This window comes from Canis lupus, chromosome 20, assembly GCF_011100685.1.
Source record: "Canis lupus familiaris isolate Mischka breed German Shepherd chromosome 20, alternate assembly UU_Cfam_GSD_1.0, whole genome shotgun sequence".
In the NCBI taxonomy this organism is placed as follows: Eukaryota; Metazoa; Chordata; class Mammalia; order Carnivora; family Canidae; genus Canis; species Canis lupus.
The window spans coordinates 7,976,638-7,997,467 of record NC_049241.1 but is presented as its reverse complement, the minus strand read 5'-3'; the positions used below and the strand labels follow the sequence as shown (position 1 = coordinate 7,997,467).

At 49.5% G+C, this 20,830-nt stretch overlaps 1 protein-coding gene across 14 annotated transcripts in view; it reads right to left on the bottom strand.

Moving 5' to 3' along the window:
- ATP2B2 (ATPase plasma membrane Ca2+ transporting 2) overlaps positions 1 to 20,830 on the bottom strand; it is a 373,765-nt gene that overhangs the window by 112,820 nt on the left and 240,115 nt on the right. For 10 of the 14 annotated variants that reach the window (XM_038565641.1, XM_038565640.1, XM_038565644.1 and 7 more), the window contains one exon: positions 10,542 to 11,059. In XM_038565641.1, the coding sequence (XP_038421569.1) occupies positions 10,542 to 10,740 (199 nt within the window). In that variant the 5' untranslated portion in view covers positions 10,741 to 11,059. Of the gene's footprint in view, positions 1 to 10,541; positions 11,060 to 20,830 lie in introns of those variants that run through there. The other 4 variants (XM_038565645.1, XM_038565650.1, XM_038565651.1 and 1 more) reach the window with 2 other exon arrangements.

Genomic DNA, 20,830 nt, shown 5'->3' with positions numbered 1-20,830 from the left:
AAGCAGGCTCCATGCCAGGAGCCTGACGTGGGACTCGATCCCGGGACTCCAGGATTGCACACTGGGCCAAAGGCAGGCGCTAAACCGCTGAGCCACCCAGGGATCCCCAATAAATAAAATCTTAAATTAAAAAGTCAGGGCTGCCAGACCACTTGTCTTGAGCACAGCGTTCCTCTGCTCAAGAACCCTCAGGGGCTCCTTCCTGTCTCTTAATTTTAGCCCAAACCTTTGGCTCAACGTTCAGATCCTGTTATAGAGGTGCATAATATGGGCTCTAGGGTTGCCTGCTGGTATTTGAATCCTAGGATCTTGTACCCATTGGCTGTGTGACTATGGGCAAGTGATTTAACTTCTCTGTGGCTGAGTTTCCTCATTTGTTAAAAAGGGGGGTAATCCCAGTGCTGGGAGGATTAGATGAGGTAATGAATGGTGTATGTAAAGCTCCCAGGATGGTGTCTGGAAGATCTACAATGTTCAGTTACCCTTAATTATTACCACGACTTCTAGTTGCTTCCTCCCCAAGCTCCAGCCAAATGGAATGAATGGCTCTTCCTTTTGCACATCTTTTGCTTTGCTTCTGCTTTTTTATCGCTTCTGTCCACACCATTCTCTCTACCAGGAGTGCTCTTCTCCATTACAAATCCTGCCTATCCTTCAACATCTTGCTCAAATACTGCTTCCTCCATGAAACCTTCCCAGATTCTTCAGCTAGATGGGCTCATTTCTACCTCTCAACTCCATGGCATCTTGTCCAAAGATGTCCCACAGAAAGAGCAGAGTCTTTGCTGTTCAGAAATAGTCCCTGGTATCATTTTCTGGGACCACGAACATTTCTAGGGGGCCTGACTTTGGGGTGGAGGCCGATGCTGGCAGGGGCGTACTAGGGAACTATCAGCCGAGGCACTAATTTCCACTGACTATAAATAACTCTAGGTCTGAAACTACAGCAGAGGCCCAGGTTGCGCCAGGAGGAGTAAGATAATCATTGTGCGGTGAGGGGGGCCTGTATAGATAACTGGGCCTCTCATGTGACAGGCGGGTCTGGAGGGAGAGGCTGCTTCAGCTCTCTCAAGCCTTGTGGGAACCAGGCTGGGTGGACCGCTGAGGTTGCCCAAACACCCTAGACGGTCCTGCCTACAGTTACTGAGCAGCATCTCTCACCCCTCGGCCCACTTGGCAGATGAGCAGATCAAGACTCAGGGAGGCAACATCATCAGAAACAGGTGTCAAGGCCCTTGGGCTTCTGGGGGCCAGAGAACTTTTGCCAGGGAATGCCCACGGTCTTTGGAGGCCAGTGTGTAGGACTTGGAAACCGTCTGGTAGGGAAGGGCTGGGCTGGGGCTGGGGTGAGGGGGCGCAGGCAAGGCTGTGGAAAGGCTGGGGTGGAGCCTCAGCAACACTCCCAGGATTCAAGGCCACTGTCTTCCAAGGAGAAGAGGGAACTGGGGTCTGGCTGTGAGTCAGCCACTCTTTGGCCAGTCTGATGTCTATACTGCTAGGGGCGCTGAGGCAGTGCATTTATTTATTTATTTATTTATTTATTTATTTATTTATTTTTTTAACGTTTCAACTTTTTTTTTTTTTTTACATATTGGTGTTCAATTTACTAACATACAGAATAACACCCAGTGCCCGTCACCCATTCACTCCCACCCCCCGCCCTCCTCCCCTTCTACCACCCCTAGTTCGTTTCCCAGAGTTAGCAACTAATATTCGATAAAGGAGGAAAGACTATCCATTGGAAGAAAGACAGTCTCTTCAATAAATGGTGCTGGGAAAATTGGACATCCACATGCAGAAGAATGAAACTAGACCACTCTCTTTCACCATACACAAAGATAAACTCAAAATGGATGAAAGATCTAAATGTGAGACAAGATTCCATCAAAATCCTAGAGAAGAACACAGGCAACACCCTTTTTGAACTCGGCCATAGTAACTTCTTGCAAGATACATCCACGAAGGCAAAAGAAACAAAAGCAAAAATGAACTATTGGGACTTCATCAAGATAAGAAGCTTTTGCACAGCAAAGGATACAGTCAACAAAACTCAAAGACAACCTACAGAATGGGAGAAGATATTTGCAAATGACATATCAGATAAAGGGCTAGTTTCCAAGATCTATAAAGAACTTATTAAACTCAACACCAAAGAAACAAACAATCCAATCATGAAATGGGCAAAAGACATGAACAGAAATCTCACAGAGGAAGACATAGACATGGCCAACATGCATATGAGAAAATGCTCTGCATCACTTGCCATCAGGGAAATACAAATCAAAACTACAATGAGATACCACCTCACACCAGTGAGAATGAGGCAGTGCATTTAGAATTCTAGAATGTCTAAGCCTGGAGGAGCCTCAGAGATCACCTGACACATCCATGCTCTTTATTTTCCAGATGGGGAGAATGAGGCCTAGAATTGCGGGGTGGGGTACACAGCCTTTAGAGGGTCTCAGTTAAAAAGGGCCAAAGTTGGGGCGATCTGCAGCTCAGTGTGTCTGCCAACACAGGTCAGTGGGCTGAGTGCCCTTTCCCTGTGCTCCCTGGGGTCCCAACCCGTGAGGCCAGACATTCCTCTCCTGGGGCCCCACTGTGGGTATTTTCTCATGGAGTCACCGATTGGTGGGGGCCCTGGGGGCTGGCTGCCACCTGCTCCATTCTTCAGATGTAAAAATGGAGGCCCCAACCCAGGCTTTTAGATACTCTGGTTTACTGCCTTCCTCCAATCTCCTCAAGCGTTTTCAAAATTTTGCTTTTATTTTTTAAGACTCTTTGTTAAAAAAAAATCTTACCAGATGCTTCAGCATGCAAAACAGATTAAAAAAAAAAAAAAAAAAGGAGCTGCTTTGGTACATGGTGGGGCAGGAAGCCAAGAGCTTTATCTACTTATCTCCTTGTCCCCTGGGGCAGCTCTGTGGAACCCCAGAATGAGAACCACCTTTCCAAACCCTCAGTTTCCCTGCACTCAGCAAGTTCTTGGGCTCTTTTGGCCCACGGAGAGGGGCTGTACTCTCCCTCCCTCCACTCCACCCCACCTCATGCCTATTTCACACTCTCAGGGACAGCACAGATAAATATAAATACCTATTACCTAAGCTGAGTCTGCAACACAGCATGAAGAAGCCAACTAAAAGTCACAGTCCACAGAAATCAATCCCTAGTCTGTGGGCTGGAGTTCTCTGCCCTTTGCGATACATCCTAGGCTGCAAGCACAATGAATTCCTCATTTCTTCCCATGGACATCCCAGGTCTTGCCTCAGGGCCTTTGCTCATGCTGTTTCCTTCACTAAGAGTGTGCTTCCCTTCCCATCTCTGCATATTCAGCTCCTCCCTGTCCTTTGAGACCTAGCTCAGAGAAAGCCTGTCCTGTATTTGTCTCCAGTCAGGCATGGGTCGGATTGCCTCCTCCTATGACCTTCAGTACACTCCCTCTGGCTGTAGAGTTATTTTTGTCAGCAGGAGGCAGTAGATTAAAGAGATTATGTGTGCATGTTCAGGAGCCAGCCTGCCTGGGGACCAATCCTGGCTGGACCTCCTATTACTAGTGCTGCTCTGAGCCTCAATTTCCTCATCTGGAAGCTGCGGATATGAACAATTCCTGTTTGAGAAGATGAAATAAGGTAGTTCCATGGATCCTCAGCAAGAGCCTGGTCTGCAAGCATTCAATATGAGTTAACGAATCTCTAGGGTCACAGCTGTAACTGGCAACATAGCTAGACTGGGAGAGTCTTCAGGGCAGGGGAGTTTACAACCCAGCTCTGCACCCCCCCTTTCCTGGAAATCTTTAGGGCGCTCTGGATGGGGAGGGGTTCAGGAGGGGCTCCTCCCTCCTCCCCCCTGGCAGGACTGAGGCCCTGGCCCTGCCCCTGGCTGTCCTTTCCTACTGGCTCTTGCCTGCTTCTGTGACTTTGGAGTTGCCTCCTGTCTGACATCCCCCCTCTCCTTGCTGCTGGTCCTTGGATGGACAGGGAATGTTCTGGAAGGCCTATCCCTGTTTTGGCTTTCCCATCGGTCTTGCATACAGCCACATCACACAAACACTGTTCCTGAGCAGCATGCAGGACATCTCTTCCCAGAAGAGCAATGTGGCTGAAGCCATTGTAAGTGTGCAATACATAAGTGTTCAACAAGTGAATATGTGTCAGCCTTGTCAGCCTACATCTCCATCTGGCATGACCAAAGCAGGGGAAGCAATGGGACACTCACTGAACACCTGTATCCATGGGTTCTGGGAGGTGGGCATTATGATCATGCCCTTTATAAATGGGGACACCGAGGCTCAGGGGGATGCAATGACTTGTTCAAAGCCCTCCATGGTGGAGTTGGGACTCAAAGTCAATGCTCTTTGCATTCTTGAGCAAATTTAGGCACTTAGTGTTTAGTGCATATTTATTCTGCAGCACATAGATGAATTAGGGCCTCCTTTCTCTGCAAAGCGTTTGTGTTCTATTCAAGGGGCTGCTGTCAGGACCACATGAGGCCGGGCCCTGAGAGTTGGCACACAGTAAATTATAGCCACTGGGTAGTTCTGGGATGTGGGCTTTCTGCAGTGGGTCTGCATAGTGTGAAGCCCACCTGTAAATGCTCCTCATGACTACTTAGAGCCTCCACTCCCTCCCTGGGGGCCTGACTGCACAAAATACCCAGGAGGCCGAACAGCACTGTTCAGAGAACAAGAAGTCCGTGTAGTCTTGCTGGAATCTACCCAGAAGCCCTTTGGTCAGCGTTGGGTCAGGTCATTTAGCTAACTGTTCTGTATTCTTCTGGCCACCCCCAGGCCTGCAGAACTGTGCCTAGCACACATTCTGCTGCCCCAGCCTGGGAAAATGGACAGCATGTATCAATCAACATGTGGGTTTATTTTATTGATGATTCAGAAAGATGTGATGGCATTCTGGAAAACATCCACACGTGATTCATCAGACTTTCACAGAAAGCTACTGCTTTTAAGGGATTTGTTTTTCCTGGTGATGGCAGTGGGGGGTGTATAAGCATTGCAAATCAGATTTTCTTTTAACCCACAGACTCATGTGTGTTGCTTGAGCTCACTGATCTGCTCAGATAAGCTGCGTTTCTCTTCTCTGATAATTTAAACCCAGCTTGTCCCTAAAGTCACACAGAGAATCCTCAGCATAGAATAATAACAGCTCACAGCAAAATAGCACCTGCCACATGCCAGGTACCAAGTGCTTTATGCATACAACTTGGATCCTCACAGGAACCCTAAGAAAGAGGTATCGTTGTTGTCCCACGTTGCACGTGAGGAAACCGAGGCACAGAGGGGTCCAGTGTTCCACAGCAGGATAAGCAGTGCAGCCACGATTTGACCATGACACTGAGGTGGCCACGTCCCTGCAGGGACACTCGTCATGTACCTACTTCCTGTGGATGGTCCCAGCTACACCTGCTGCACCGGTGTAAATGTTAACAGTGCTGTGGTTTGGCTATGAGCACTGCATATTTGGTGCTCCTGAACCTGCCTTCACTTCTCAGCTACCCTTTCTCCCTATCCAGGCCAAACTCTCCCCACGGGCAAGAGCACCCCTGCTCTTTGCCCACGCCCTCCCCCAGCACACAGAGGGGCCTTCCACATAGGAGGCCCACAAGCGTGTGTGGCTTGTGCTTCCATCTTCCTCTCCCTCCCACAGCCTCCGTGTAGCCTGGGCAGACTGACCTGCACCCCTCTGGGATGAGCGTGGGACCCCCGGGTCTGACCTAACAGCCCATCCCATCCCCTAGCCACAGGAATTGGGTCAGGAATGCCCACGTGATTCCAGGTGGCCCAATGAGAGTTTGCTCTGGGATTTAGGGGAGGGGACAATGAGGAAAGAGGTGCCTTTGGTTGCTGTGGGGGGAGAGACTGGGGGGGGCAGGAGGGGAGGGTATTAGCCTGAAGCTAACAGGGGGAGGGCCTGCCTGAGAATGAGGCCAGCAGGGAAGACAGCAGGTGACAGGTAGCAAGACAGGGATGGACAAAGCCCTCCTACAGCGCTGGAGGCCCCCCGGATCCAGCCTTGCCTGAGGCCAGGACTGTCCTGGCACCTTTCAGTTGCACAAGCCAGAGAATCCCTTTTTTGCATAAGCCAGTTTGAGATGAGTTTCTATCAAATAGAAAATGGATAGAAAATACTCAGTGAATACTGGAAAATGATTCTTTTGTAGAAAACTTTCAAAGGGTTTTTCAACTCACTGTCTCCAAATGGCAGAGGTTGAAGTAGACGAGTCCCATTTCACAGATAAGAATATAGGTCCTGGGAGTCTAAGTATCTTGTCCATGGTCATGAGCCTGCTTGGTGACAGAGGCGAGGCCAGAACACCCCTCTAGTGTATATGCCTTTCCCTTCTCCACCCCTGCATGTGTCTGAGAAGGCAGCTACATTTCCTCAGCCTCATATATTTTGATGAACTTCTCTCTTCCAGACTTCACATCTGAAAAGTCCTGGCTTCTAAGATGGAGCATGGGCCACTTTACCTGAAGACCCCGGTGAGAGGCGTTCTTGTGCATCTCGGGCCATGAATTCCCCATGTGGACGCTGTATCTTAGCAGTTCCCAACCTTCCCCTGCCTACGACATTGCTGGATCTGTGGCTGCCTTGGCTTCCCCATCAACCTCTCCTGGCCCCAGCGATGCTTGGGGAGATAGAGCACATGGAGAAATAGAGCATCATGACAGACAGAGGACCCCCTCCACCCACCCACCCATAGCCTGGGCCTGGGGCCCAGAGACACTTAAAACACATGCTGCCTTCACACCCTCCCCTGTACCCAGCTGGTGGAGCCTCTGTGGATGATGACACAGGCCCTGCTGGGTTCCAAGAGGCCTTCTGGTTTAACATCGTGTTTATGCAAGACGAGGCACCTTCGTCCCCAGGATCCACTCTCCTCTCCTTCCTCAGCCCCACTCTCGCCTCCACCTGGGCAGGCTGCAGGATTCATACAAAATTAACCGGAGGTTCCGTTTCACAACATGCCAGTATCCAGTTCCCACCCCCCTGCTGCTGCTCTACCTCTTTTGTTCCCCTCTGTCCCCCACCAGGAGACACACAATGCAGGGAGCACCCAGCAGGACCTGTATGAGTGGCCCCTTCTGACAGCCTGAGGTGCAGTTGTCAGGAGGTGGAGGACTGGGGGCATGTGTGCCAAGTGGCTCAGGGCGGTGTCCTCTCTTGAGCATTGGGAATTGAAGCCAATTGTTCCATGGGTGACACAGTGTCCTGTGTCTGGTCCCTTGGCTGCAGCCTTCCATCACATACAAGGGAGAGGCACCAGGGGCATCCCCTACCTCTTCTGTCTCCCTCGCCTCTTTCTGTGAATATTTGTTTGAGCCCTCAGGCATCGTACCAGGTGCTGAGGACACAGCAGAGAATGACAAACAGCTCCTGCCTCTGGGGCCTCATGGGCCACCCCAATACCTATCACCCATCTTTCCAAACTCATCGCAAAGCAGCCTGCTCTGGGAAGCCTTCTCTGGTAGCATATTGACCTTTTGTTTGGTACCATCTTATTTATTTATTTAAGTTATTTATTCATTTTGGAGAATGGGAGAGGGAAGGAGGAGGAGAGAAAAGGCGGGGTGGGGGGGGGAACTTAAGCAGCCTCCCACCAAGCATAGAGCCCAGCCCAGGCCTCTATCTCAGGGCTCCAAGATCAGACCTGGGTTGAAACTAAGAGTCAGATGCCCAACCAACCACCCAGGTGCCCAGGTACCATCTTATTTAATTGCCTATTTCTTTCATGGGGACAGAGCCCATGGATGTTATTTTTTTATACGAAAAAATTGGCTAGGGATGCCTGGGTGGCTCAGTAGTTGAGCGTCTGCCTTCGGCCCAGGGTGTGATTCCAGGGTCCTGGGATCGAGTCCCACATCAGGGTCCCCACAGGTAGCCTGCTTCTCTCTCTGCCTGTGTCTCTGCCTCTACCTGTGTCTCTCATGAATAAATAAATAAAATCTTTAAACAAAAGAGAACTATTTGGCTCTAATAATTACAATGATAATGAACATCATTTCAGAAGTGTCTAGGGTACGCCATACACCACATGAAGCCCTTCATGTGGATTATCTAATTTCATATTCATAACATCCCCATGAGGTAGATAGCATTGTCACTCCCATTTCACAAACAAGGCAACTGAGGCTCAGAGAAGTTAATTGAATTCTTTGTGTGTCCCTTGAAAAGTAAGCATATCAGGATTTAAACCTGGGTCTTGGGCTCTACAGTTCTATGCTGGAAGGGTGTGGAAGGAAAGGAAGCAGTGGAGGGCATGGAGAGCAGGACGTTGCCAGAGTGGAATGGAACCAACAGGAGAAGAGGGAAGTAATGATGCCAAGATTGGAGACATGGGCCACCCCTGGCCTACAGGGAGCCAGGTCTACCCCCTGGTCATCAGCAGAGTCAGGCCTTTGGGGAAAAGGTGGTAGCTGAGCCCCTGGCCTGTGGTGGCAGGAGGTGGTACCCCAGGTAGGAGTTGGTTTCTCATGGTGTCAACCCTCCTCTATCACTTGCAGAGATCTTTTTGCCTAAAATTAGCTGCATGTGAAGAGGAAGGCTAATTTATGCGTGGCCTGGAGCAGTTTCCTGTAGTGTGACTCAGAGGCCGGCTCCTTGCTCACGTCAGCAGACCAGGGGCACAGGGTGTTGGGAACAGCCAACCTGAGGCCCCGCCTGGAGCCGGCCCAGCCCTAGACCATGTGGCTTTTAAGCTGGGGGCCAGGGCTGGAGGACCAAGCATTTGTTGAAGCCAGAAGAGGGCCAAATAGGGCATGAGGGCTGAACACGAGTGAGGATAAAGAAAAGTTCCCTGGTGGCCCCAAACTACTCAGGCCCTTGCCAGACAGAAGGCACCTTAAGAGGACTGTTCCCAGGTGTACATGCTTGGCTCAGGCATGAAGACACATCTGAGGATGGTGTCCAAGGCAGCTGTGTTCAAAGCCTGCTCTGATGTGGAAGTGTGGTGACCTCGAGCCCTCATGCTTCTCATCTGTGCAATGGGGGTAGCAACACCTGCTTCTAGGAACACGTGTAATAAGAATGCAAAACAGCCCAGTAAAAAGCATCACACCATTCATGGACATTGGCTAGCATTCCAGAAAGGTCAGATTCCACCCTTTCCAGAGAACATGACTGCTACTTCCAGAGTTATGATAACCATAATGAAAACAACAGCAACAAGACTTGAGATTTATTGAGACTTAGACACTGGGCACTTGGCCTAATCTCATTCAATGTTCACAACCTATTTTACTGATGGGGAAATGGAGGTGTTTAGTCTGTGGGCCTGAATCCTAACACATAGCACTATTTATGGGCCAGGCATTGTTCTAAACTACTTCACTTTGTCCTCACCACCCTATGAGACAGTCACTATTTTTATCCCCATTTTACATATGAGGAGACTGAGGCATGGAGAGGTTGATACCTTGCCCAGAATTCCACAGTGGGTAAATGGCAGGGCTAGGATTGTAGCATTATGCTCCTCTGCCTCTCCCCAAACCCCTTCCAGCTCTAACCTGCACCCCAGGAGATCCTTCTAGGGACCAATGCAGCAGGGGCTCTGGTTAATCCTGCTACGGGCTTTCCTCCTTCTCAGAGATCTTTCCCATCAGAACTCTCATCTGGTCCTCAGGAAAAATTAGGAAACCAAGGCCCAGTGGGGTCAAACAAAAGGTCCCAAAGCAACATGGCTGCCAGGCAGCAGAGCAATTTTTAGAGCTCTTATTATTCCTTCCACCACAAACATGAGAAAACCAAGTCTCCTTGACTTTCTGCATAATACCTACCTTTTTGCAGGTCCTGGCATCCTGTGGGATTCCATCAAAGAAATGCTGCCATGCTACATGCTTTTCCTTCTCTTTCCTCCATAGCCAAGTTCAAGTGCCTTCTTCTCCCGGAAGCCTTCTCTGACCTTGTCTGCCTGCCTGCCTCACCCTCCTCTGAGCTGTGGGATCCCTGCTACACTTGGGCTGGATTATGTGCTGTATTTGGCTGCTCAGCAGTCTGAACTGCTCCACCCTCTTCCATTCCAGGTACCAGACTGGGCACTAGATGTATATAGAGGAGCAGGACAGGATTCCTCTTCCTCTTCCTTCTGCCCAATAGCAGATGACCTGGCTTTGGTCCCCTTCAGCAGAGCTCCCTGAAGGTGAAACCGTCTCTCTCCTGAGATGCTAGGTCTGCTCATTTTGGCAGTTACAAAAAACCCCCACACCCATCTCCAAAGAAAGACACAATCAGGCATCTGTCCCCTCTCCCCTAATGGCCCAGCTTCCTGCTTGCCCATCCTCTAGCAGCTCCACAGCCTGTGGCTGCCCCAGAGATCTAGGGAGTCAGCATCAGAGCTTGGATTTGGGACAGCTGGACACAACCCAGGCTGGTGACATGGGTTGTGGAGCTGGATTTGAACACACGGTGGCAATGTTGTGGTCTCATGCTTATACCCAGATGAGGGGGCTCTCTGGGCCTGGGGAAGGGAAGCCAGGGGCTGGGTGGCTGGATCCTAAATCCAAGCACTGTGTTCAAGTCTCCCACGCCTACCTTCCACAGGTGAGGTTTTGAGGCGCCGGCAGATGGCTTCAGTGTCACCATAAGTCTCTTTGATCTTGACCACAGCCTCGGTGCCCCGTAGCTCCATGAGAGAGCGGAGCTCTTCCATTGTGCACCCAAACTCACCCCCATGGCTCGACTCATTTCTTTGGTTTTTGGAGTAAAAATCGCTGTTGGTCATGTCACCCATGTTTGCTCCAGTCCCTGTTCGGGGTGGGCCCGAGAGTCAGCGCTGGACAAGAGACTGCTGGGCGATGGCTCCGTGTGACTGTCCTTAGCACAACCTCACTGGATGACTGTGGCTCCTGGTGGCCGACTTTGGGTTCCAGGAGGGGGGGGTGGTTGAGGTGGGCTGGCGACAGCGGTGGTGAGCTTCAAGGTGTATCCCTGGGCACGGGGCAACGTCCAGGGGCCAGAGGGGCTCAGGGCTGCAGACCCAGGAGTCTCCATTCAGTGGGGCCCATGCTGCTCCCTGGAGCTGGCATCTACATGGTCAGGGGTGGTGGCTCCTGTGGAGACAAGCACAGAGTGGTGACAAGGGTCAGGCACTGGAGACTTCATGGGACAGGTGCTCAGGAAGGCCCAGGCTCTGTGTGTTTGTACACACACAAACCATCCCAAATAATACCCACTACATACACACATACCCCATAACACACCAGCACTCACTGTGTATCCAAATATACTAGAGCCCACCTGGGCACTCTACAATATACCACCCCTGGGACATAGCCTGATGGACCCCCATAATACACCATAACTCGCTAAATATTTAACACACTGACTTCATGACATGTGCCCTGGTGCACACACACCCGCTGACATACACAGCTCAGGGTGCTCTGCAACACCCAACCTTCCTACTTTTAGGGCCCACCCCACCACCATACACACAAGCCAATACATGAGTCCCACTTCCCACACACCCTGGTGGACACCCCTCTTCCCTCCATAAACACTATCACACACAGTCAGACTTCTAGGAATACATCTTAACATTCCCACCCCCTCTCCTCAAAAATACCTGTGCTCTGAGTCTTGTTTACACACACACCAGGCTCTCACAATCTGGAGCATAACACTATCCCCAGTGCAGTAAGTAATACCCCCTAAGTAATACCCCCCAGGCTCCCCAGCATTTATGCTTTTTCCATCTGTGCCACCTACATCTGCTTACATGTTGTTGTCCTCACTTTAGTTTCACAGGCATGGGAATGGGAGAAAGCTGCCCACCTTCACCTGCTGTACCCAACCACATTAATCAAGGCCCTTGGCCTGGCCAGAGGAATCAGCTCATGCATATTCACCAGGACATCACTGAGCCCCAGCGTCCAGCCCATTGCCGCTCCCGCCCCCGCGCCCCCCCCCCCCCCCCGCCCCCAGCATGACCTGGGGTCCATGGAGCCCTCACCTGGGGGCCCCCACAGTTCAGCACCACAGATAGCAGCCAGGATGTCCCTTGGGGAGTCCTGGAGGAGGAGGAGAAGGAGGAGGGAGCTCCGGCTTCTCCCTGCCGGCCCGCCCGGCCACCCTTGCAGAAGTGTGGCATCTGCGGGGCTGCCAGGAGAGAATCCAATCCACCCCGACACCCAACACCGGTGGCCAAGGTCCCCGGCAAGCGTTGGGTGACAAAAGGCCTCTGCTGAGCTTGGCTGGGCCTGGCATGGGGACTGGCCCCACCCAGTAGGCACAGACAGCTGGCTATCCTAGGTCTGGGACAGTAAGTGGGAAGGTTGGGGGGGAGGGGAGGAAGATGGGATTGAGCCCCACCCTCCCAGCTCCAACTCCTTCCCCTTGTTCCCTCCCCATCTCTTTGCTTCATTGTCCTTTCCTTCTTGCAAAAAAGTGCTGGAGGCATTTTAGAGTCCATTTCATTTTCCCAGTAAGGAACTGGAAGTTCAGAGATGGAAAGGAACTTGTCCAGAGCCACACTGAGCAAGAGGGGAGAGAGTCCGGAGGTGGGCTGGCCTCTGGATTCCCAGCCTGGTGCCTTTTCCCCTTCCCCTAGGGGGCGCTCCCTCCTTACTCTCTGGAGAGCAGGGTCTCATGGGTGAAAGGTGCTTGATGGCAGTGAACAAGATAGGCTCTTGAGTCAGAGCAACCTGGGTTCAGACCCAAGTCCTCCCAAATCCCTGGGCAAGTCCCTACCTTCATTTTTCCAAGGCTTTGTTTCCTCATCTGTAAAATAATAATCATTGTCCCCTGTCCTTTTGCTACCTTCCAAATGATTGGGAAATCATTATAAATCATGTTCAAATTCACTGTGTTTCTACCTGGGTTATGGGGCTTCCCAGCCATGGGTCAGGGGGTGCTGGAGCCACAGGAGAAAGCTGTTGTGCCTTACAGGAGGGCACCTTCACTCAAGGATGCAGTAGGAAGCCCAATTCTTACCCCGAGAGCAATAAGCATCTTATAGAGTGGAATATATTGATGCTGCAAGCAGAGACACAAGAAACCAGAGAAAGAGTGTGCTTGCGGGGGGGGGGGGGTGTCCCACCCCTAGTCCTATAGGAGCACTCATGGTCCTTGGCCATCTGAGCATACACCACCCCAAAACCCATTAGTTTTGACCCCAACAGTGCATCCCTATGAGGAGCAGGTAAGGAAGGGACCAAGGATGCCTTGGTAGAGATGCCATAGAGGTTAACTACAGGGGCTCTAGAAACTATATCTCTGGGTTCAAATTCTAGCCCCTCCACCTCCCAGTAGAATGTAAAGCGAACAAATTTTAGTTTCATTTCATAAAAAAGGGAGGGGGAATAATAGTATTTACCTCATAGGTATTATGAGGCTTAAATGAGTTGTTTCATGCAAAATATTTAGAACTGAACCAAGCACATGGGAAACATTCAGTAATTATTGTGATTATTATCAATCCATACAGGCACTTTGTGGGATAGGTAGTCTTGTTATTCCCATATAACACATGAGAAAGCTGAGGCCAAGAGAGGTGAAGCGACTTGCCCAAGGTCACGTAGTGAGTGCCAGACTGGGATTTGAACTCAGGCAATCTGGATCCAGAGCCACACCCTTCATTAGGACACTGCTGCCTCCCCTGTGAATCTCTCTCATGGGGTTCTTAGGATGCATAAATGAAGTGCTGTCTGTGAATGCAAGTGCTTTGCAAACCACAAGCAATTTTCTAGACCCGAGGTGCTGTTTTTTGTGTGTCTCCCTGCTACCTGTGCCATGGCTTACAGGCACTGATAATTACATCTTGGGCAGCACAGGCTACGAGAATTGTTAGCAGTAATTATATTTACAATCAAAATAGTAGGCTTGAGCTAATGGACCACTGGAGATCTTAACTATTATATTAAGATGAACGATGATCTTCAACCATCTATCTACCCATCTACCTATCTGTCCATCCATCCATCCATCCATCCATCCATCCAATCATCCCTTCAATAATTGTGTTTTGGGGCACCTACTCTGTGCCAGGCACTAGATGATCCAGACATAGTTCCTGCCCTCCAGAAGCTGGCAGTGGGGAGGAGGGGTAATTAAATGAGTGACTTCTACAATATGATGGGTTTGCCATGATGAGGAGTGACAGTTGCTATAGATATCCAGAGAAGGAATATCTTATCTGGGCCAGGGTATCAGGAAAGATTTTTCATCTCAGTATGAGTAGGGAGTATTTCTTTCCCATGTAAGTTAAGCAGGATTTAAGCTAAAAGATGAACAGAAAAGAAACTCAAATATACAATTCTCTGCTACTAAAGGGTTGGGAGGGACACAGTCAAAGGTGCAGGAAGGGATCTGATGTTTGGAGGGATGCAATTCTGGGATAACAAAATTAGTTAAAAATCAGAAGTCTGCTTCTGTAGGTGATTGATCTTTAACTCCCTTCTTTGAAAACAAAACAAAACAAAACAAAACGCTCTTCTTTGGGATTTCTCATCACGGCTACCTCTTGTGATGCAGCTCTTCCCCCCACCCCCTCGTCCCCTGCTCCTGCGTCTCATGGGTGCATGCATGAGACCACCCATGTTCTGGGCACCTTGGTTTGTCCTAACTTGCAGAGCTCACTTTGGTACTTGAACTGACTGTGGGATTTGCTTGATCCGAGAGTGTGAATCCACTGGCACAGAAGCACCTGTATGATACCACACAAATGATTTTCTGGCAGACAGAACTGAAGCCCTGCTAGCTTGTGTAGAATCGTATCTGTCATAGGGCACTCTCCACTATCTGGGCCTTCCCCGCCTTGACAATGGCCTGTCCTATTCAGCACGGTGTGCTTTTCTTGGGGGGCCTTCCCTGACCAACCAAGACTGTGTAAATGCTCCCAACTCCAGATGTCTTTGGTATCATACTGCACATCACACTTTATTGATTGGACCCACTTAGTGGTCTCCCTTCCTCTGGAGCCTAAGAGCTCTGTGTGGGTGGTAGCCATGTTCTGTTTTGTATCTAGTATGGTGCCTGGCATTCAGAGAGCACTCACTAAGTGCTTGGTGAATGAATGGATCAGTCTTTGGGTCATCTGTCCTGGAGGCATGACTTTAGACAGGTCCTGAAACCTTATTTCCCCATCGAAAAAATGGAGTAGTGGTTCCTATTCCATCTATGTTACAGGTTTGCTGGGGTCTGAAAAGATATTAGAATCAGTTTGAGATACATCCCCCGCCCTCCACTTCCCAGTTTCTCTTTGTTGTAATGACACACGGGCGGGAGGCTAATGTTGTGGCAGGCAGCCATCTTCTTAGCCGAAGCCCACCAGACTCTGATCCTCTCGCTGCCTCCTGCGAAAGCCACATGACTCAGTGGTCTAAGGCTGAGGGATTGAATGAGCTGTGTGACCTTGGAGAAGTCACTTAGCCTCACTGGGGCTCATCTGCAAAGTGGAGTCGACCTACCTGTCTTACAGGTTATTGTGAGGACTCACTGATACCTTTGAAAAAGCTGAACCAACAGCTTTTTCAATCCTAACTGAAGGATGGGAGCTGCTTTCGGATGCAAAACCCTTCTGTTTTAAGATATGCTGAATTTAAATGCCACCTTAATACATATTTTTAAAGTTCCCCTTTCCTCTGAATTGTCAGTAGTACCGATGACAGATGTGAGGGACCTAGGTCCCATTTGGAGATCTTGGGCTTTCAGTGTGGCTCCTGGCCCGGAACAGACACTCTACAACCCTGGTTTCCGTACCTCTTCCTGACCCCCTCCCACCCTGTTATTAGCAAGTGCACCTCTCTCATGGTTGTGATGAGATTCATTTGCAGCCAGCACTCAACATGGCAGTCACCTCTGACCAAAACAATGGGCACACAGGCTGGTATGGACTGAATGTGTCCCATGAAATTCGTATGTGGAAGCCCTATTCTCCGTGCACCCCTATTAGGAGGCGGAGCCTTTGGGAGGTGCTTAGGCCATGAGGGTGGAGCTTTCCTGAATGGGATTCATGTTCTTCTGAGGAGACATGAGAGAAATCATCTTTCTCAGCCATGGGAAAACACAGTGAGAAGACAGCCATCTGTAAGCCAGGAAGAGGGCTCTCATTAGGAACTGAATCTGCCAGTACCTCAATCTTGGATTTCTTGGCCTCTAGACATATGAGAAACAAATTTCTGTTGTTTAAGCCACTCAGTCTATGGTATTCTGTTATAGCAGCCTGAGCTAACTGAGACATCTGCCTGGGTAGGGCAGATAGCCAGGGTCCAGAGAGGTTAAGCAACATATCAGGGGTCACACAGTCAATTGGGGTCAAAGCCACTGAAAAGCCCTTCTCTGTTTTCTAAGCTCTAGCTGCATGACCTTGGCCATACCCTTTTTCTTCCTGGGACTCAGTTTCCCCATGTGGAAAGTGAAGGAATTGGACGAGTGCTCTGGGGTCCCTTCAGGCTGTGATGCAGCAGGCCCTTCAGAATCCAGGAGAATGTTCTGATAATATTAGATTTATGCATTTTGGTTTCATCTTATTAGCATTTAAATGACTGTATTGTTACATTTCAATGACTCAAGAATAGGTTAGTGGCGCCTTAATAAAAAGTCTTTGCCAGAAGGGATGCTGGCAGAGGAAGGAGCAATGTTTTTTTTTTTTTTTTTGTTTTTTGTTTTTTTTGAGTTAATTTAACAAAGAAGGAATCTATCTTTTGAAGGAAGGATTAAAAAAAAAAAAAAAAAACAAACCACCAAAACCCCAAACCAACAGCTTTTTCAATCCTAACTGAAGGATGGGAGCTGGGACAATTACAAATTAAATATCTGCTAAAAATAGCTTTCGGATGCAAAACCCTTCTGTTTTAAGATATGCTGAATTTAAATGCCACCTTAATACGTATTTTTAAAGTTCCCCTTTCCTCTGAATTGTCAGTAGTACCAATGACAGATGTGAGGGACCTAGGTCCCATTTGGAGATCTTGGGTGATGCCTAGTGCTGCCATTTGATAGTTTTGTGGCTTGGACAAGGCTCTGAACTCCTCCTTGGGTCTCATTTTCCTCCTCCCTGAAAAGAGCCAACTAGACAGCCTACTTCATAGGGTTTTGTGAGGACTAATCAAGATAGGTCTTAGCCCAATTCCTGGCACAGAGGAAGACCGTGGTAAATGGTGACTGTTCTTACAATGCTAACTTAACTTACTCCCTGCCTCTGTCCTCTGCTCACCCATGTTGTCCCTCACACTGTGTCCCTTAGCTCAGAACTCAGACCAACTGTACATTAGCCACAATGCCACTAGCACTGCTCTGGAGGCTGGGGAGGGTCCTAGCTTGTATGGTTAGTCTCCCTCTGCTCTGGGCCCAACTAACTAGTTCCCTTGGGCCAGGACCTTTTCTTTCCTTTCCTAGATAGAAATTATGACCTTTCAGTGTAGGGCCTCCCTGCCCTGCTGATGGGAACCTTCCTCCTTGCTGCTGTCCCAGGGAAATGGGAGAACTCAGCCAGGCAGCTGGGGGCAGAGGGACAACTGCTTCTCCTTCAGCCTCATCTGGAAAGTCATAGTCCCTCTGGGAGACAGAATGTCCTTTATGTGTGTGCATGTATATGAGAAGGAGAGAGCCTGATGGACCTGGAGTGACTATGTGAGTGTGAGTGTGCATGTCAATGTGAGTCAGGGTCAGTGTGAGTGTGTTATGGTGGACATTCAGCACAGCCAGTACACAGTCTGGGGGCACACCTGAGTCAGAAGGAATGTGAGAATGTCGGTGTTGGAGGTGGGCCTGGAAGTGACTTCATGTATGTGTGTGTGTTAGAGGGTCCCTGTGGTGTGTCAGCAGATGTATACTTAGAGTAAGTGACCCTGATGGACATAGCTTGCTGTGCAGGGTTTCCTGGAGTATGTCAGCATGAGTGTGTGTCTGTGAGTGTGATTGAGGCAGAGATGTCTGTATCCATGTCTGTCTGTTAGTGTGCAAACCCCACGGTATATGTGTCTGTGTATGCATGCATGCACGAGTGTGCATCAAATTTGACAATGATAAATTCAGCTTGGAATTCTCACAGTTGGGGAGAGAGAATGAAGAAAGAGGAAGGGAATTGAAAATGAATACCTCAGAAGTGAATTTAGTGCTATTTTTAGAAAACTCCTATCCTGTTAACCAGAAAAGGAAAATCTAAAAAAAAAAAAAAAAAAAAAAAAATCCCACAGAAACAGCCACGCATCAGCCTTGAAGGCACAGATGGCAGAATCAGGGCCAGGGGGTGGGCTGTTAGGGACCTATGGTTTCTTGCATAGCTTCTCATCCTCCTGTTATCTGGCCTGAGGGAGGGTCAGTTCAGCTCTTAGCTGCCCACTAGGGTTAACTCCCTGCACTATCCCCTGTTGTCCAGAGGAACTGTCAATGGTAGATGGTAGGAAAAACCCAGTTTCTGGTCCTATAGGCTCCTCATGTACTCACTCATCCACCCTGCATTCCATCCACCCTTTCCATCCATCCATTCATTCTTCAGCTGTCCATCCATCTGTCTGTATACCTCTCCAACCTTCCATCTGTTTATCCATCTACCCACCCAATAACTCTGAGGAGGTGCACCTGTCCTGGGCACTGGGATTCTGAGGAGGGCAAGAGAGATGCTCAGACCCTCCTTCTTGCTGTTTTCAGTCTGCTCACTCTGCCACAAAGGGCCCCAGTAACCCCATGATCAGAATCTGCAGGCTGAGTCAAACAATTCCTTACAACTTTTGCTTCAGATTTTGGGATGATGCAACCCAAATGGCACTTGCCTGGGAATCAGATCTTCTGGGTCCCGATCTTGGCTTGACCATTACTATTAACAGTGATTGCTAGCAAATGCTTCCACGGGCTGCATAGTGTTACTGTCCCTTCCTTACAGGTGAGAAAGCTGGGGCTCAGAGATGTTACAGATGGCCAAGGCTACATGGGTAGGATCTGGCATAGTTTAAGTTTGGTTGTTCAAGTTCAAAGTCTCTGTTTTTTTTTTCTCTGTGTCCCATTACCTTTCACCAATTCACAGTATGGCCTTGGACCAGTGCTTTCTCCCATGTGCCTCAGTTTCCTTTTCTATAAGTAAGTGGGGAGGTTGGACAGATGCTCAGTTTCAAAGGGACATCTTACTTAGTGCCATCCTTTGAGATGCTCCTTTCACGTGATACTTGCTTCAAAGGGTATACACACTGATGTGGGCCTCTCTACCATCCCACTGTCATCCCCAGCAGAAGTGGCCACCCAGTTGTAGGCCAAAGAAAAGAGAAATGCCATAGAACCTGGGAGTCACAAGCTGATCAGAATTCATTTGCTACCACTGACATCTCCTGCCGGATCTTGGGTCTCTGCAGAGCAGTGTTTGCCTTTCAAGATTTGTATTCTTTTTGTGCTCCTTGTTTAGAAGTCTTCCCTTAAAAAAAATCTTTGAGAGTTTTCTGATAAAGCTAAAACAGCAAAGTCACTAGCAGATGGAGGCAGAAAACCTAGCTGAGGTAGAAAAGTGTTGGGTGAGACTTTACTTTGGGCTGCAAGATGGGACATGCAGTGAGAAGGTTGGGGATGGTGGCTCTACCTGGGATAGACCAACTGCTTTGGACAGTGTTCTCTGGTTTCAGCCAAATGCTTTGGCCACCTCCCCAGACTCATCATTCACCCTGTGCAACTCTTCCTACAGATATATTGAACTCCTTAAGGCCCTTTTTGCAGCCCTAACTGCCCCAGCATCCAGATCCTAACTGGCTGTAGTTTCTTTTGTCCTCTCCTGTTTTCACCTGCCTCCTTCTCTCTGTTCTGTTCCTATGCATTACAAGCAGAGGCCTGAAAGAAGGACAAAAAATCATGATAACAGCAACACTTAGATCATACCTACTACATGCCAAGCACTGTTCTGTGCACTTTATGTTTGTTATCTCATTTAGTCTTTCACAACAACCATATGACGCAAGGGCTGGTGGCACTCCCACTTACAAAGGAGAAAACAGAAAAAGAGACTGTTGCACTTATTGGTGTAAGGTCCTTGGTTAGGGAGTGGCAGCGCCAGGTCTCAGAAATACATATGCTCTTAAGCCTGCCCCCCTCACTAACATCCTTCACCAGACCAGGCTCCTGCCCTTTTCTCTGGCCTCCTATAGGGAAGTGCAGAGTTTGGCTTGTTCAGTGCTCTGGCCACACACAACAGATCACCAGCTGCTTGGTGATTCTTCAGGCTTGTGTCTGGTGATGCAGTGCTGACAGACAGACGGAGGTGGGGAGGGTTTGGGTGGCTGAGGTCAGGAAACCTGATAATCACAGGCCTCCTCTCTCCAGCAGGCTGACCCACCAGCAGAGGCTGGGAGTGAGTGTTCTCCCTGTGGCCAGGGTGCTGACTGACAGCCCCCGCCACCCCAGGGGGAGGACAAGAACAGGCGCTGATGAACGGTTTCCACTGGGAGCTGTTCCAGAGGCAATGGTGCTGACTGGGGATTTGGGGTGGGCTTTAAGGACCACGTGCCAAGGAGCTGTCCATGTGCTATGCTGCTGACGCAGAGCAAAGGTTATACGTGCCCCCGGGAGCTATCCAAGACTGTAGTGCTGACCAATGGAGAGTGGGATTGGAAAGCCTGAGGTTCTGGGTGTGGGTGCATGGGGAGAGAACAGGGTTTTTTCCATGAGTTCTATGAGCAGGCATGGGGAGGTGACCCCAGTGGTTTGGTGCTGATGTGTAAAGCCAGGTTGTCAGGCAATGAGGTGTCCCAGTGAGCAGGCCTGAGCCAAGAAAATGATCCTGTGCAAAGGGCCACTCAGGGGCCATTTATGTGCATATGCAGAAGACCCACCTTGGCTTATCAGTGCCATCTGTCACTGATGCCAGAAATCTCATCATTAGTGATCCATTCTTTTGCATTACA